General features: G+C 38.4%; 1 protein-coding gene and 1 long non-coding RNA gene across 3 annotated transcripts in view; one reads left to right on the top strand and one right to left on the bottom strand.

Annotated features, from left to right (window-relative positions):
• The window catches only part of LOC137251341 (uncharacterized), a 383967-nt gene extending 374786 nt beyond the window's left edge, over positions 1 to 9181 (bottom strand). Inside the window, exon 1 of the long non-coding RNA XR_010953215.1 lies at positions 9006 to 9181. This is a non-coding gene — a long non-coding RNA (uncharacterized lncRNA). The remainder of the gene's footprint in view (positions 1 to 9005) is intronic.
• LOC137251338 (tRNA dimethylallyltransferase) overlaps positions 8975 to 16333 on the top strand; it is a 689017-nt gene continuing 681658 nt past the window's right edge. Inside the window, exon 1 of one of the 2 annotated variants that reach the window (XM_067785738.1) lies at positions 8975 to 9235. In XM_067785738.1, coding sequence (XP_067641839.1) covers positions 9116 to 9235 — 120 coding nt within the window. In that variant the 5' untranslated portion in view covers positions 8975 to 9115. The remainder of the gene's footprint in view (positions 9236 to 16333) is intronic. The other variant, XM_067785739.1, reaches the window with a different exon arrangement.

Genomic DNA, 16333 nt, shown 5'->3' with positions numbered 1-16333 from the left:
AGTTTCTTAGTAGTTTTTTTTTTGCATTATGAACAGTCATGCCCAAAAGGGCAACCAAAAAAGGCAAAAGAGTATAAATGAGATAAGTTCGTGTGTGTTTATATACGCGATGTTTTTTTCAATGCAAAGCACAAACCAGTTTCTGACCGAAAAGAAAGCGTGTGAGTGCTCAGATTTAAAAGCAATGCTGAACGAGTAGGACGTGTGTCCCTTGTGAACAATGTCTGTCGAAGAAGAATTTAGCGAGGTTTTTCAAATATATTTCTGTGAAAACGAAGAGAATGATGATGATTCTTTCTATGATGTTGGTATCAATTACGAGGACGAACTACAAGCATTGTTTCAAGCTGAAGGTGGAAGTGGATGAAAATGTCATCTCCAGAACACTTCTAAGCAAGTTAGGACTTTCTAGTTTTCACCACGTGAAAGAGCGTCTCAAAAACTATCGAAACCAGAAAAAAAGTGGAAAATTTTTTTTTTTAATCTTAAGCCACCACTGCAGAGGCACACCACAGGGTGGGGTGCTTTCACCTCTGCTTTGGTTGATAAAAATCCTAGGAAAACTTAACACTGGGAGGGTTAAGATCGTGGCGTATGCCGACGACGTGGCGTTCTTGGTCTCTGATCCTTTCGCCTCTGTAATGAGCGAAATCATGGAAAGAGCATGGCTAAACTCAGCAGTGGGCACAGGGATGTGGCCTTAGGTTAAATCCCGACAAGACGGGCCTGCTTCTCTTCACGAGGAAGTACAAGCCACCTGCCTTCAGACTACCATTCTTAAACGGCCAGCAATTAACCCTGTCATCGAGGACCAAGTATCTGCGACTAACAATTGACTGCAAGTTGAATTGGAAAGTATGCATCGAAGAGCGGGTACGGAAAGCCTGCATCGCCTTCTATGCCTGCAAATCAATGTTTGGTAAGAAATGGGGACTCAAGCCAAGCATGGTACTTCGGATGTACGAGGCGGTGGTGCAACCGGTGCTTACCTATGGTTCCATAGTCTGGTTGGAAGCTCTAAGTAAGAGCTACAATCTCACCAGCCTGCAAAAAGTCCAGTGCACTGCGTGTGTTGGTGCCATAGGGGCCGGACGCACTTGCCCCACAGCTGCTTTAGACCCCATTTTGCACCTGCTTCCGATCGACTTCCATACACTTTTTACATCGCCACAAACCGCACTGAGACTCAGGGAGTCTGGGTCTTGGGAGGATACGCAGCAAGGGCATAGTAGTATCCTAAATAAACTTCCGGATGGTACATGTAGTACCGAGACAGATTACTACCCTCACAAACTGAAGCTTGAGTACGGTTGTAATACCGCCATTCTAAGCAGGAACGAATGGAAGAGAAACCCGGGCATAAGGGACGACATCCAAATCTACACTGACGGCTCCAAGATGGAATCGGGAGTGGGGGCCGGAGCCTTCTCTGAGTCCCTAGATTTGTCTGCATCATTCAGACTCCCATCGCACTGCAGCGTGTTTCAAGCAGAAATCCTCGCGATTTGGCAAGCCTGCAAATCACTGGAGGGCTTGAATGTAGCTGGTAAAGTTTGCATCCTATCGGATAGCCAAGCAGCGATAAAAGCGCTTTCTTCGCCACACATTAACTCAAAATTAGTGTGGGCTTGTAAGCCACTCATATCCCAGTTATCCACCAATCTATAACTACGCGTTATCTGGGTCCCGGGTCATAAGGGGATAGAGGGTAACGAGAAGGCCGCCGAGCTAGCACGCAGGGGCTCATCGGAGATGAACGAGGAAATAACCAGTGTCGAAGTAGGCATACCCTTAGCAGTAGCCAAGGGGATTATCCAAAGTTTCTACTTGAAGAAAGCACAAATAAAGTGGAATAACATCACCACCTGTGCGATATCAAAATCCATTTTGCCAAACTATGATGGAAAGAGGACGAAAAGTCTTCTGAACAAATCCAGAGCTAACATACGCAAACTGTTAGCAGTCTGCACCGGGCATTGGGCAGTAGGTACATATGCGGAAAAGATGGGCATTCCGTATAACGAATACTGCAGAAGCTGCAAAGATCCAAATGCCAGGGAGACAGTAGAACACTTTATGTGTAAATGCCCGGCTAGGCTCCTTGGAACCCCGTTTCTAGAAGACCTCAGAGGTTTATCTGAGATAGCAATCCCGAATATTCTTAATTTTATCAACAACTCTGGCTGGTTGTAATACATTGACCGTAACATTCCGTAGGTTTTTAGACGAGTTACATGGCATCAAAACGGCTTTAAATAGCTACTTGGGGACCAGGGTCGCAGCCATTTCACCTACCTACCTATAAGCCACCTTTTTATAGGCCGGGTCACATATATTAATCAAACTTAATACCTTTTCTGACTATATTCTGATCAAAATCGTTATCAAGTTCATGTGGATAGACTAGAATCAATTCAAAAACAGCTTTTATACTCAGTTGAGCAGAGCTCACAGTGTATATTAACTTTGATTGGATAATGGTTCGTTGTACAGGTATAAAGGAATCGAGATAGATATAGACTTCCATATATCAAAATCATCAGTATCGAAAAAAAATTCGATTGAGCCATGTCCGTCCGTCCGTCCATGTGTCCGTCTGTCCGTTAACACGATAACTTGAGTAAATTTTGAAGTATCTTGATGAAATTTGGTATATAGATTCCTGGGCACTCAAATCAGATCGCTATTTAAAATGAACGATATCGGACAATAACCACGCCCACTTTTTCGATATCGAAAATTTCGAAAAATCGAAAAAGTGCGATAATTCCTTACCAAATACGGATAAAGCGTTGAAACTTGGTAGGTGAGTTGAACTTATGACGCAGAATAGAAAACTAGTAAAATTTTGGACAATGGGCGTGGCACCGCCCACTTTTAAAAGAAGGTAGTTTAGAAGTTTTGCAAGCTGTAATTTGGTAGTCGTTGAAGATATCATGATGAAATTTGGAACGTTACATATTACTATATGCCTGTTTAATAAAAATTAGCAAAATCGGAGAACGACCACGCCCACTTTTAAAATTTTTTTTTTTTTAATTCAAATTTTAAAAGAAAAGTTAATATCTTTACAGTATATAAGTAAATTATGTCAACATTCAACTCCAGTAATGATATGGTGCAACAAAATACAAAAATAAAAGAAAATTTCAAAATGGGCGTGGCTCCGCCCTTTTTCATTTAATTTGTCTAGGATACTTTTAATGCCATAAGTCGAACAAAAATTTACCAATCCTTGTGAAATTTGGTAGAGGCTTAGATTCTAGGACGATAACTGTTTTCTGTGAAAAAGGGCGAAATCGGATGAAGCCACGCCCATTTTTTATACACAGTCGACCGTCTGTCCTTCCGCTCGGCCGTTAACCCGATAACTTGAGCAAAAATCGATATATCTTTACTAAACTCAGTTCACGTACTTATCTGAACTCACTTTGTACTCACCACGCCCACTTTTTCGATATCGAAAATTACGAAAAATGAAAAAAATGCCATAATTATATACCAAATACGAAAAAAGGGATGAAACATGGTAATTGTTTTGGTCTATTGACGCAAAATATAACTTTAGAAAAAACTTGGTAAAATGGGTGTGACACCTGCCATATTAAGTAGAAGAAAATGAAAAAGTTTTGCAGGGCGAAATAAAAAGCCCTTGGAATCTTGGAAGGAATACTGTTCGTGGTATTACATATATAAATAAATTAGCGGTACCCGACAGATGATGTTCTGGATCACCCTGGTCCACATTTTGGTCGATATCTCGAAAACGCCTTCACATTAACAACTAAGGGCCACTCCCTTTTAAAACCCTCATTAATACCTTTAATTTGATACCCATATCGTACAAACACATTCTAGAGCCACCCCTGGTCCACGTTTATGGCGATATCTCGAAAAGGCGTCCACATATAGAACTAAGGCCCACTCCTTTTTAAAATACTCATTAACACCTTTCATTTGATACCCATATCGTACAAACAAATTCTAGAGTCACCCCTGGTCCACCTTTATGGCGATATTTCGAAAAGGCGTCCACCTTAAGAACTAAGGCCCACGCCCTTTTAAAATACTCATTAACACCTTTCATTTGATACCCATATCGTACAAACAAATTCTAGAGTCACCCCTGGTCCACTTTTGTGGCGATATCTCGAAAAGGCATCCACCTATAGAACTAAGGCCCACGCCCTTTTAAAATACTCATTAACACCTTTCATTTGATACCCATATAGTACAAACAAATTCTAGAGTCACCCCTGGTCCACGTTTATGGCGATATCTCGAAAAGGCGTCCACATATAGAACTAAGGCCCACTCCTTTTTAAAATACTCATTAACACCTTTCATTTGATACCCATATCGTACAAACAAATTCTAGAGTCACCCCTGGTCCACCTTTATGGCGATATCTCGAAAAGGCGTCCACCTGTAGAACTAAGGCCCACGCCCTTTTAAAATACCCATTAACACCTTTCATTTGATACCCATATTATACAAACGCATTCTAGAGTCACCCCTGGTCCACTTTTATAACGATATTCCGAAAAGGCGTCCACCTAAAGAAGTAAGGCCCAATCCCTTTCAAAATACTCATTTACATCTTTCATTTAATACCCATATAGTACAAACAAATTCTAGGGTCACCCCTGGTCCACCTTTATGGAGATATCTCGAAACGGCGTCCACCTATGGAACTAAGGATTACTCCCTTTTAAAATACTCATTAACACCTTTCATTTGATACCCATATCGTACAAACAAATTCTAGAGTTAACCCTGATTCACTTTTATGGAAATATCCGTAAATGGCGTCCACCTATAGAACTATGGCCCGCTCCCTCATAAAGTATTCTTTATTACCTTCCATTTGATACCAATGTCATACAAACACATTCCAGGGTTTCCCTCGGTTCATTTTCCTACATGGTTATTTTCCCTTATGTTGTCACCATAGCTCTCAACTGAGTATGCAATGTTCGGTTACACCCGAACTTAACCTTCCTTACTTGTTTTAAATAACTTTTGAACAGTTAGAAAGAGTTAAATTTCGCAATTAGTTTCTTATAACTGACAGTGATGCGCATCTGTTGATACCACTTTCGACCATATCCGACATGAACAATAAATGGCCCAAACAGTCTTAAACGAGTAGAAAATATAGTTACGCGCCGATATTTTTGACATTCGGCGGCGGCGTGTGAAAAACGACCCTAATCGGCGGCGGCGTATATCTCTAGTATATACCGGAAGCCTGGAGAAATGTACGGGTGGTTTTCATTCCTAAAGCAGGAAAACTTAACAACTCGGAAGCCAAAGACTATAGACCAATAAGCCTCTCTTCCGTTATCCTTAAAACATTGGAGAGACTTATCGATCTACATATTAGAAGCAGTGCCAATCTCTGGTAGATGGATGCAGCTCAGCACGCATACCAAAAAGGCAAATCAGTTGAAAGTGCCCTCCAAGGGACAGTCAGTGCCATCGAGAACTCACTGAACTGCAAGGAGTACACGCTAGCAGCTTTTCACGACATTGAGGGCGCTTTCTACAACGTGCAGACAGAGGCAATCTGCAAGGCTCTTACACGATATGGAACCCAAAGCTCTATAGCCGCATGGATCGATTCTATGCTTAGGTGTAGAGTAGTCAACGCGACTTTAGGGACTGGTTCTACTGGCAAAATGACCACCAGAGGCGCCCCCAAAGCGGGGTGCTATCGACTCTTCTCTGGATACTGGTGGTCAACGAAATTCTTGAAATCTGTAGGAGAAAAGGAAGAAAGGTAGTTGCGTACGCCGATGACTTAGTAATTCTGATCGCAGGCAATTTCTTGCCAACTATTAGCGAACTCACGGAATCGGCACTTTGCGACATTTCGCGATGGGCAGGGCAAAATGGGCTGGGGGCAAACCCAACAAAAACCGAATTTGTCCTGTTCACGACAAAGACAAAGATACCCTCCTTTAACTTACCGAGGCTAAACGGCACAACGTTAAACCTGTCTTCCGAAGCGAAATATCTTGGAATTAGACTCGATTACAAGTTAAGCTGGAGAAGGAAGGTTGAGATGAGATCAAAGAAAGCTCTAGCAGCATACTACGCGTGCAAAAGGGCTTTTGGGCGGAACTGGGGACTGGCACCACAGGTCATTCATGGCATGTACAGCACATTCATTCGACCGATACTAACAATGGAGCTCCAGTCTGGTGGAAGGCGCTAGACAAAAAGAGTAATCAGCAGAGGATCGGGAAGGTACAAAGGCTGGCATGCCTGGGAATGTCAGGTGCCATGAGCAGCGCACCTCAGGAAGCGCTAAATTTCATCTTTCACTTGACGCCTCTACAAGTGTTCGTTCAGGGATTAGCCGCTAGAGGAGCTCTACGACTAAGAGAATCCAACATGTAGAAAACAGCTAAGCACGACCACGCGACGATTCTGGACGATATGACGAAGGGGCAATTAAACGAAATAATAACCGACCTAACATCCAAAACAGACCACATCACAGGAGTTTTGGACTTCCAGGTTCAGAACATACGATATCCCTCAAGGTAGGAATGGGAAGTAGGCCTAGATAACGGCAGGGTCATCACAATATACACCGACGGTTCGAAAATGGAAAAGGGAACTGGAGCTGGGATGTACTCAACACATCAACAGCTAAGCCAATCATTCCGACTTCCTGACGCATCCAGTGTATTCCAAGCCGAGGTCTATGCAATAGACAGAGCGGCAAAGCTGCTCCAAGATAGTGCGGTCTCCAACACCGACGTAACAATTTTTGCTGACAGCCAAGCCGCCTTAAGGGCATTAGAGTCCAACATGATAAAATCGGACATCGTGCGGAGGTGTAGAGCCTCTCTAGCTTCTATAAGTAATCTCAATGTCTCCCTTTGCTGGGTCCCTGGGCACAGCGGCATTGAAGGGAATGATCTGGCGGATGAGATGGCTAGGAAAGGTTCCGACATAAGTGAGGTGGACAGCTCCGTCCGACCGCCGCTGAGTTATCTCCTAGGGAGGATCGACGAATATGAGAACAGGGCAACAGACTTGCTATGTACCAATAGGGTTGACTTCGAAGTCTCAAGGTCCTTATGGCCATGCTTGGATAGGAAGGGCACCCGCTTCCTTCTCAAACTGAACAAATCTGCGGTGAGGGTACTTACGGGTGTCATCACAGGGCATTGTGCTATCGCACCAATGCTCCGACGGTGGCGAATACCAACAAGCTCCCTCTGCAGAAGCTGTCAGGATGAGGAGAAAGAGGAGGCGATCTACCACGTTCTCTGCCGATGCACGGCGCTTCAAAGAAGAAGGCTCAGATTTCTGGGCTCACGCTTCTTCGACAGCCTGGAAGAGGTTGAGAAGGTGAACGTCTCGATTGTTTTTGGGTTTATCAGGGAAAGCAAGTGGTTCGTTGAGGACTACTAAGATATAATGTGGCTAAACGATGGCACACACAATGGACAAAAATGTCTCCGAGTGGAAGTGTGGGTAACACCCACGCACGCCCTCTTAACCTAACCTAACCTAACCTCAACCGATTTCGCCGATTTTCACAGAAAGTAGTTACCGGCACAAAATTGGTAAATTTTTGTTCGACTTATCGCATTAAAAGTATTCTAGAAAAATTAAATGAAAAAGGGCGGAGCCACGCCCATTATAAAATTTTCTTTTATCTTTGTATTTTGTTGCACCATATCATTACTGGAGTTGAATGTTGACACAATTTACTTATATACGGTAAATATATTCAATTTTTTGTTAAAATTTTGCTTTAAAATAGGAGTATTGTTCCTGCCAAATTTCATCATGATATCTTCAACGACTGCCAAATTACAGCTTGTAAATCTTTTAAATTACATTCTTTTAAAAGTGGGCGGTGCCACGCCCATTGTCCAAAATTTTACTAATTTTCTATTCTGCGTCATAAGGTCAACCCATCTACCAAGCTTCATCGCTTTATCCGTCTTTGGTAATGAATTATCGCACTTTTTCGGTTTTTCGAAATTTTCGATATCGAAAAAGTGGGCGTGGTTATAGTCCAATTTCGTTCATTTTAAATAGCGATCTGAGATGAGTGCTCAGGAACTTACGTACCAAATTTCATTAAGATACCTAAAAATTTACTCAAGTTATCGTGTTTACGGACGGACGGACGGACATGGCTAAATTAATTTCTTTTTTCGCCCAGATCATTTTGATATATGTATATAAGTCTATATCTTTATCGATTAGTTTATGCCGTTACGGATTACCGTTATGCGAACAAAATTAATATACTCCGTGAGCTCTGCTCAGCTGAGTATAAAAACCAAATTATTCCAAAAATAATTTCGAAGTCGTCTAGACGAGATTCCAAAATTATACAGAAACGGATTGAAAATCAGTCCAGATAGATCCGCAAATTATTATGAAGACAAATTTCGAAGATAAGTGAACCAACCCCTACGAAGTCCTGAAAATATCGCGAATTAATTTAAAAAATGTCCCAGGGGGGCAATTCACGTTCTGTGAAATGATAAAATGAGCAAAAAACTCATACAAAATTTATTCAAATGTGTGAAATTCATTTTCATTATCTCGCTTCACATAACATGAATTGCTCTCCAGAAATGTCCATAAACTGGTCTCCAAATTGTTAATAAATTATTCGCTCAATAATTCGAAATTGTATCAAAAAAAATTTTTTTTTTTTGAAAAATGAAAGTCGAAGTGATCTTACAAATTTTTTTCCTTAGGGAAAAGAAAATTCCAACAGGATTCGAACCAGCGTCACTACGTGGATCGAAGCACCATTATAACACCCGAGCTATTTCGACTAACGATGGCGCAGTGGTCAATGCTACAGTTACTTAAATTTTTGAGCTAAAAATAATCTGGCTACCCTAACAGCTGCCAGCGTGCGCACAGCTGATTAGTGTGTATTTTAGTAGCAGCGAGAGTGTATATATATTTATGTATATCAGTACGTGTGTTTCGCGTTTTATATTATTTTACTTTACCATAAGTAGCGTAGGCTTTGGTGTTTTAACTTGTGAAACAGTTTTCTTCTTTGTTGTGAAATATTTAATTAATTATTCGTGCTTTAAAGTGGATTTTTAATAAAATAAAAATGATGAAAAAAACGCCACTGATTGTTATTGTGGGTTCCACTGGAACTGGAAAAACTAAGCTGTCAATTGAGTTGGCTGAACGTTTCGGTGGCGAAATAATCAGTGCTGATTCAATGCAGGTATGTATATATGTATGTGCCATAGTGTACAAGTACAAGTGTGTTGACTTCTTTCTGACAGGCACTCGCTTATGTTAGCATAACGGGAAAATCTGGGTTGCAATTGTTGTTTCGTTTGAAAACGGTCAATTAGGGTTCTGTGCAGAGACGTAAAAGATTGAAACAGGGTTTATGTAGGCACAAGTGTTGCTCCTGTTCCACAGCATTTTAATTTTATATCATGGCGAAAAGTGTTCAGTTCAGAGTTATTGATTTTCATTAAAAGTTTAATTTATTACGGAGGGTTACTCCTTTAAGTGTAAAAAGCAGAAAAACGTAGAGTTTTTCAAATTATAAAAACTTTTTAATTTGAATTTCTGTACCCAAGTTCACTATATTTGTGTAACACAAGAATCTGGAGGTCAATTCCTTAACTATGAAAAACTGAAAAATGTACACTTATTGAAAACTCATTTGCACACACAATTTACACTTTGAATTTAGTTTTGTTTTTATGCACAAAATTCTGAAACTAAAAACAAAATTTTCATTTGTCAGAAAAAATAAAGAAAAACGGCCTAATGTCAAAAAACCCTATCGAAATACAAACTGGCTTGTTTGTTTTTAATGAACTACATTGTATTTTTCTTGTATTTCGTTAGTTTTTTTAAATATAGTTCACACACTTGCACCAGTACTAAAACCTTATTCGCTCCCTCGACAAAAAATATAAGACAAATTACAAGAAAAATACATAGAAAATAAAGTAGTGCCATATAGGAGTTTAATTTGTTTGCACTTACAGCACCATTTTATTTGCAGGCGACTTTCACAAAAATTAAGGCGGTTTTACACAGACGCTTTGGTTGTGTTGCATTCATTAATTCATCTGTCGGGCGAAGTATCGAACAAATTACATAAAGCTGCAGACATTGGTGCTTTATCAGTAACCGTATCGGTAACCTTATAACAGCTGATTCGACCAAACTTATGAGAATCAATGCAATCGATTATTGGTGCCGCTAAGGTCGTAACCATATCGTACCCAACTAATTGGTTTTTGGTTTACCGTCGTAACGATAAACAGCTGGATACGTTAGGGATACGACTACGGCGATACGACAAACGGCGCCAATGACTACAGCTTAAATGCTTTGGTTGTGTGCCTACGCTTTGACAACGCCATACGAAAAACAATGAAACGCCGTACGTTATCTTTGCTTTGAAGCGACCAAAGCGTTTATATAATTTTGCCCTTATGCATTTGTGTAAACAGCCTTAGAAGTGAAATTTTTCCACGTTACACGTGTGGCGCTTTATATTTTGGCTCTAATTTAAATAAATTTTGCTTCCCGTATGTTTCCGCATTGTTGCAGGCTACAAATCTTCTGGTATTCTTATTTCCGCGGAAATATATGCAACTATTTCATCTGTAAATACTACAAAGTTTTATTAAACTATCAAATGCAACTCAGCTTGAAGTACTCTTACGTACCAAAAATGCATCTCTAGACCTGAGATTTGCATCAGGTGAGCGAGGCTGTTTGTAGTTTTGACGTTTATCGCTTAGCTGACACACTTATATAGGTACACTATGGTATGTGCAATATAACAAGCAGGGTTGTTAAAATTTTAGTTTGACATATGTAGGTTGAGTAGTTTTGTACGCAGACAAGAATTGTGAAATGTATAAAAAATAAAATTTTAGGATTTAGCTTTAAAAATTAAACTTTTCAAATTTGTACAGGGGTTGGCTATACATTAAGAGTCTATTTAGTTTTATTCGGAAACCAATGATGTTTGACCTTTGAAATATTGCATATAGGTTCTAAGTGAGTTTCCCACCGAGAACTAACCAGCGATTTTCAATTGTTATTAGCAATTTATTAGTAATTTGTTGGTAAAGTTACTAAGGTATAACTATCACTTTTTATATACACACGAGCATTTACACACGAATTTTATACATAACTACACTCTTTAGTGTTTATAAAACTACAAACAACTTTTTTGTGTTGTTTAAATTTACGTATTATTTTAAAATTGAATAATTTATTTGTTTATTATCCGCGAACACAAGTATGCAGTCATTTTAACTAATTCACTGATGCTACCAGATGTTTTAAATAGTACCAAGGCAAGAAAAAGGAAACGGACCTTTTTCATTTAACTCCTTTTATTTATTTCACGAAAAAAAAAAGAAAATTTGGAACAAAAATCACGCGATCTTGTATTCCATATTTTCGCCTACAGCACTTTTTTAAATAAATTTCGTTTATTTCATAAAAAATAGACAATATGGAATAAAAAATCGCGCGATTTTTGCCTGCGGCGCCTGTTTATTGTTTTTTTTTAATAAATTTAGTTTTCCATAAAAAATAGATAAGTTGCCCTGCGGCGAAATTTTTTTTTTATAAATTACGCAGCGATGCACCTTAACGTTAAGCTAATCGTTTATCAAAAAATTTCCACCGTTTCCGTTGAAACACTTCGAAATATTATCGATAAAGAAATTATCAAAATAAATTGTATCTCGTTTTTAACTGAAACGAAAAGCTTTCGTTAACGTTAAAAACGTTAACAAAAACGTGATACTTTATGTTTGAATTGTGCTGGCAATGCTATAGCAATGGTGAAGCCGTAAGGTGGCAACAACGAGCGCACATACACACACAAACTGTATGTAATTTGTTTGTGTAATTCGTTGGTGGTAATGTCAAAAATACTCTGAGAAATGTTCGTACTGTCAAAATTCATGAGAAAAGTTGCAATCAGCTTGGCTAATGCTTTCACCTTTAATGACTCCGCCATCAATCAGCTTTGCCAGCATAGTTTGAAATTAATAATCAACATAAACGATTTGATTTCGTTTTGATATGGCAGAAAACGAAACGAAATCATTTCGTTAATTTGACGATCTTAACGTTAATAAACGAAACGAAATGACTTCGTTTCGTTTATTAACGTTGATTATCGTAACGAAATGATATCGTTTCGTTGGTTAAGCATGCCTGAAATTACGATTGATTCACAAAAAATTTTAAAATTTAGAATAAAAAATCGCCCGATTAAAATACCTTGATTTGTTTTTTATTTATACATATTTTGATGTCTGGTAGCATCAAATTTGCCAAATTTACTGCGTTTTCTATCGTTTTTTAGTAAATTTAATATTAAATTGTGATCGAACTATAAGCCTCCTGTGGGCATGGGTGGTGTTTTTAGAATCGGGGGATTTAAAACCACCCCTCCCACCGCCATCGAACCCCTCCCTCTGGACCCTCAATGTATAGTCTACCCGAAAATGTAGCATATTAAAAAAAAAATACTTTTTGGAGGGTCTTGAACTTGCGAACCATAAAACTTAAAAATAAAATCGTGGTTAGTTCACCGAAGTCCGCCACGCAAACACAATAAATGTTGGTTCCAACGTGTACTTTAGTGATAACACTTGGCTGTGCAATCTTTGCTGCTTCAAAAGTTGAAATCAGGGATCCAGTTAAAACTTTTTTATACTCAGCTGAGCAGAGCTCACAGAGTATATTAATTTTGTTCGCATATCGGTACACCGTAAAGGCATAAACTAATCGAGATAGATATAGACTTATATATATCAAAATGATCGGGGCGAAAAAAGAAATTCATTTAGCCATGTCCGTCCGTCCGTCTATCCGTAAACACGATAACTTGAGTAAATTTTGAGGTATCATAATGAAATTTGGTATGTAAGTTCCTAGGCACTCATCTCAGATCGCTATTTAAAATGAACGAAATCGGATTATAACCACGCCCACTATTTCGATATTGAAAATTTCGGAAACCGAAAAAGTGCGGTTATTCATTACCAAAGAAGGATAAAGCGATGAAACGTGGTAGGCGGGCTGACCTTATGACGCAGAATAGAAAATTATTAAAATTTTGGACAATGGGCGTGGCACCGCCCACTTTTAAAAGAATGTAATTTAAAAGTTTTGCAAGCAGTAATTTGGCAGCTGAGTATGTAATGTTCGGTTACACCCGAACTTTGCCTCCCTTACTTGTTTTATATAAATGAACTTCTGAAAAATTATTTATTAAGTTTTGTTTTTTTTTCTCACATTCCAATGTTATAAACTTAAAAAGAATAAATGTATTCCATTGAAATAAAACAATTACAGGGTTTCGCAAAGATAGTTTTTTAGCGATAACTTTAACGGTTCTTTATTTATGACCATAATACTTAAAAAATGGATCTTTTTCAAAAATAGGCAGCGCCACTATAATTTTTTTTTATTTTTTTTTTAAATAAGGGTTCTCTATTTCAACCTTCACATTTTTGTTATTTTTTGCTGCATGATTTACTAAAATATCAAGTTTTTTTTCCAAAATTATATATCGTTAGCTTAATGTGAAATTGTGCTAAGTCACTTTTTTTGAAAAATTGTATTTTAATGCAGTTTTAAAACTGAATTCAAAATACAACGATCAGAAAAAAAAATATTTAAATTTTTAATTTTTACGTGCCGTGGGCAATGATGTGTAAATGTGCTAAGTCGTCAGCTGTTCAAAAAAAATGTGCTAAGTCAACCAGTCAATAATATCAATCTGAATTACCAGTAATTTCTTTGTGCGCGCATTTTATTTACTTATTTAATTCATTCAGTCTAAAAGTACATGCTTTGTTGTTGTTGTTGTATTAACGATAAAAACAATCCCCGAAGGCTTTGGGCCGATGTTGATGGTCTTTTGCCGGATATGGTCCGGTACGTTCCGGTAACAAAGCACTATTAAGGTACTAGCCCGACCATCTCGGGAACGATTTATATCACCACATTAAACCTTCCAGGCCATCCCGCCCTCTCCACCCCCTGGCTCCATGAGGAACTTGGGGTCTCCAGAGCCTCGGCTGTCAATGAAACATGATTCGCCACAGGTAGGTGAGGTTGACAATTGGGTTGGAGAAGCTATATATTGCGCTGGCAACCCCCTGAGAGCGTTGCGAACACAACCCCTTGAAACTGGATTCACCTAATTGAGACATGCCTTTGGTGTTTGATAAATGCTTTGCGCTGACTTTTATCTACTTAAATTTTTACGTGTCGATAACTACATGCTTTCTTACAGACTAGTTAAAAATAGAAAACAATTCAAGCTTAAACTTATATAAGCTGTTATTAAAATTAATAACACTACTGAATCTATTTGCTATGTAGATGTATAGTACTAGTTATAGGTTCATTCATAGCATAATTCGTTTTATGAGTTATTTCGATAAATAACACAGGCCGACAAAATTCAACCATTATTCAGACCCAGAAACCAGACTATATATTTCCGAAGGTATATGATGCGCTGAATCCAAATCTGGCCTTGCTCTATCAGCTCTGGTTTTTGATATATCCTAACCTAAATGTGCAAAAAACACCGTTTTTGCCCATATTTGATGTTATGTAGCCTTGCAGATGTTTTCTTTCACCAAAATTAAAGGATGGCATCTTTGAACACAAGTCCTATTCTTTCAAATGGCGTTGAGTTTGCTCGAATATCATTTTCTTTAGCTGAGATACCGCATTTTGAAATTTTCATGTTTCTAAATTTCCCTACACCTGAAAATCGATGGAGATAACATAGACATGATATAGTCGGTTACTAATTTTCTCGAATCGAGTCTTATTTTCTTAAAATTTTATCTCACGCCATAAGTTTGCTAACTTACCACACCCCTACACTATATAACCCTCGGGTACCAAGTCACACACAGCCCTAACCCCTAGAAACCACCCCTATCATACGGCAAGCAGGCTAACCCACTTAATCCTGGGGACAGCGTTTACTCGCATATTTTTCCTAAAATAAGTTTTATTTATCTAGATGTCTCACACCACAAGTGGGCTAACCAACTTAACTGTTAACCCATCAACTTCCGTATCCCCTAACCCCTAGAAAAACTCCTACCACACCACAAAATTTCAAAATACGATATCTCAGCGAAAAAAATTATATTTGAGCAAACTCAACGCCATTTGAAAGAATAATACTGTTTTCACACAGAAACTTAATGATCTCATTTCACCTTCTAATGAAATCGCCTTTATTATTCAATAAGCCGTGTGTGTGAAAATAGTATAAGACTTGTATTCAAAGATGCTATTCTTTAATTTTTGTGAAAGGAAACATCTGCAAGGCTACATAACCTCAAATATGGGCAAAAACTGTGTTTTTTGCGCTTTTTGGTTAAGATATCTTGAAAACCAGAGCTGATAGAACAATTTTGAACAGATTTCGATTCATCGCATCAAACTACTTCGAAAATATATAGTCCGGTTCCTGGGTCTGAGATGCTGTCGGCCTATGTAATCTATTATGCCGAAGATCACGCAGTGGAATATATGGAACGAATAAATTAGATAAATCAGAGCAATTCGTTCTAAAGTTTATTATATTATAGGCAAGCATGAGTGAGATAAAAGTTCTTCTGTCATGCAAAGCCTGAAGTCCAAGCAATTTGCGCCTGCTGGTATGTGATGGGAGGCCGTCTGGCCAGTGAAGCATACGTAAAGCAATATTTGTAAACAATTTTTGAACTCCCTCAATTTTATAGGAGTTAGATTCATAGAAAGGATTCCATATTATTGAGCAATATTCAAGACCACTTCTGACCAAGGATATATAAAGGGCCTTCAACGTCATAGGGTCCTTAAAGTCACTGGTGTTACGTCTACTGAACGCAACCATTGCTACAAATTTTGAAACAATGAAGTCAATTTGACTAGAAAAAGAGTTTGGAGTCAAAAATTACACCCAAGTGTTTACTCTCTTGACAACGATTAAAGACTTAGCATCTAGTTTGTAGATAAAGTATGTGACAGTTTTTTTTTTTTGTAGTAAGACAACACATCATTTGGTTGAATTTAAAAATAAATTATTGGCTGCGCACCATCCACCAAAAGAGTCCAGATCAAAACCGTTAGAAGTAGTTTGACAAATAAATAGTATTTTTTGTGAAATATATAGTTTTAGTGTTTTATTTCAATCATTAACATATTGAGTAAAAAGTGCTAAGTCAGGAGAAAAAATTTGTTTTGAGTACGGAAAGTCATGAAATAGCTGCTGGGTTGGCATACATGATTTTTATTTATC

The sequence above is a fragment of the Eurosta solidaginis genome, chromosome 4 (assembly GCF_040869045.1).
Source record: "Eurosta solidaginis isolate ZX-2024a chromosome 4, ASM4086904v1, whole genome shotgun sequence".
Lineage (NCBI taxonomy): Eukaryota > Metazoa > Arthropoda > Insecta > Diptera > Tephritidae > Eurosta > Eurosta solidaginis.
Note: the sequence above shows the minus strand (reverse complement) of the source record. Positions and strands in the feature narration are given on the sequence as shown.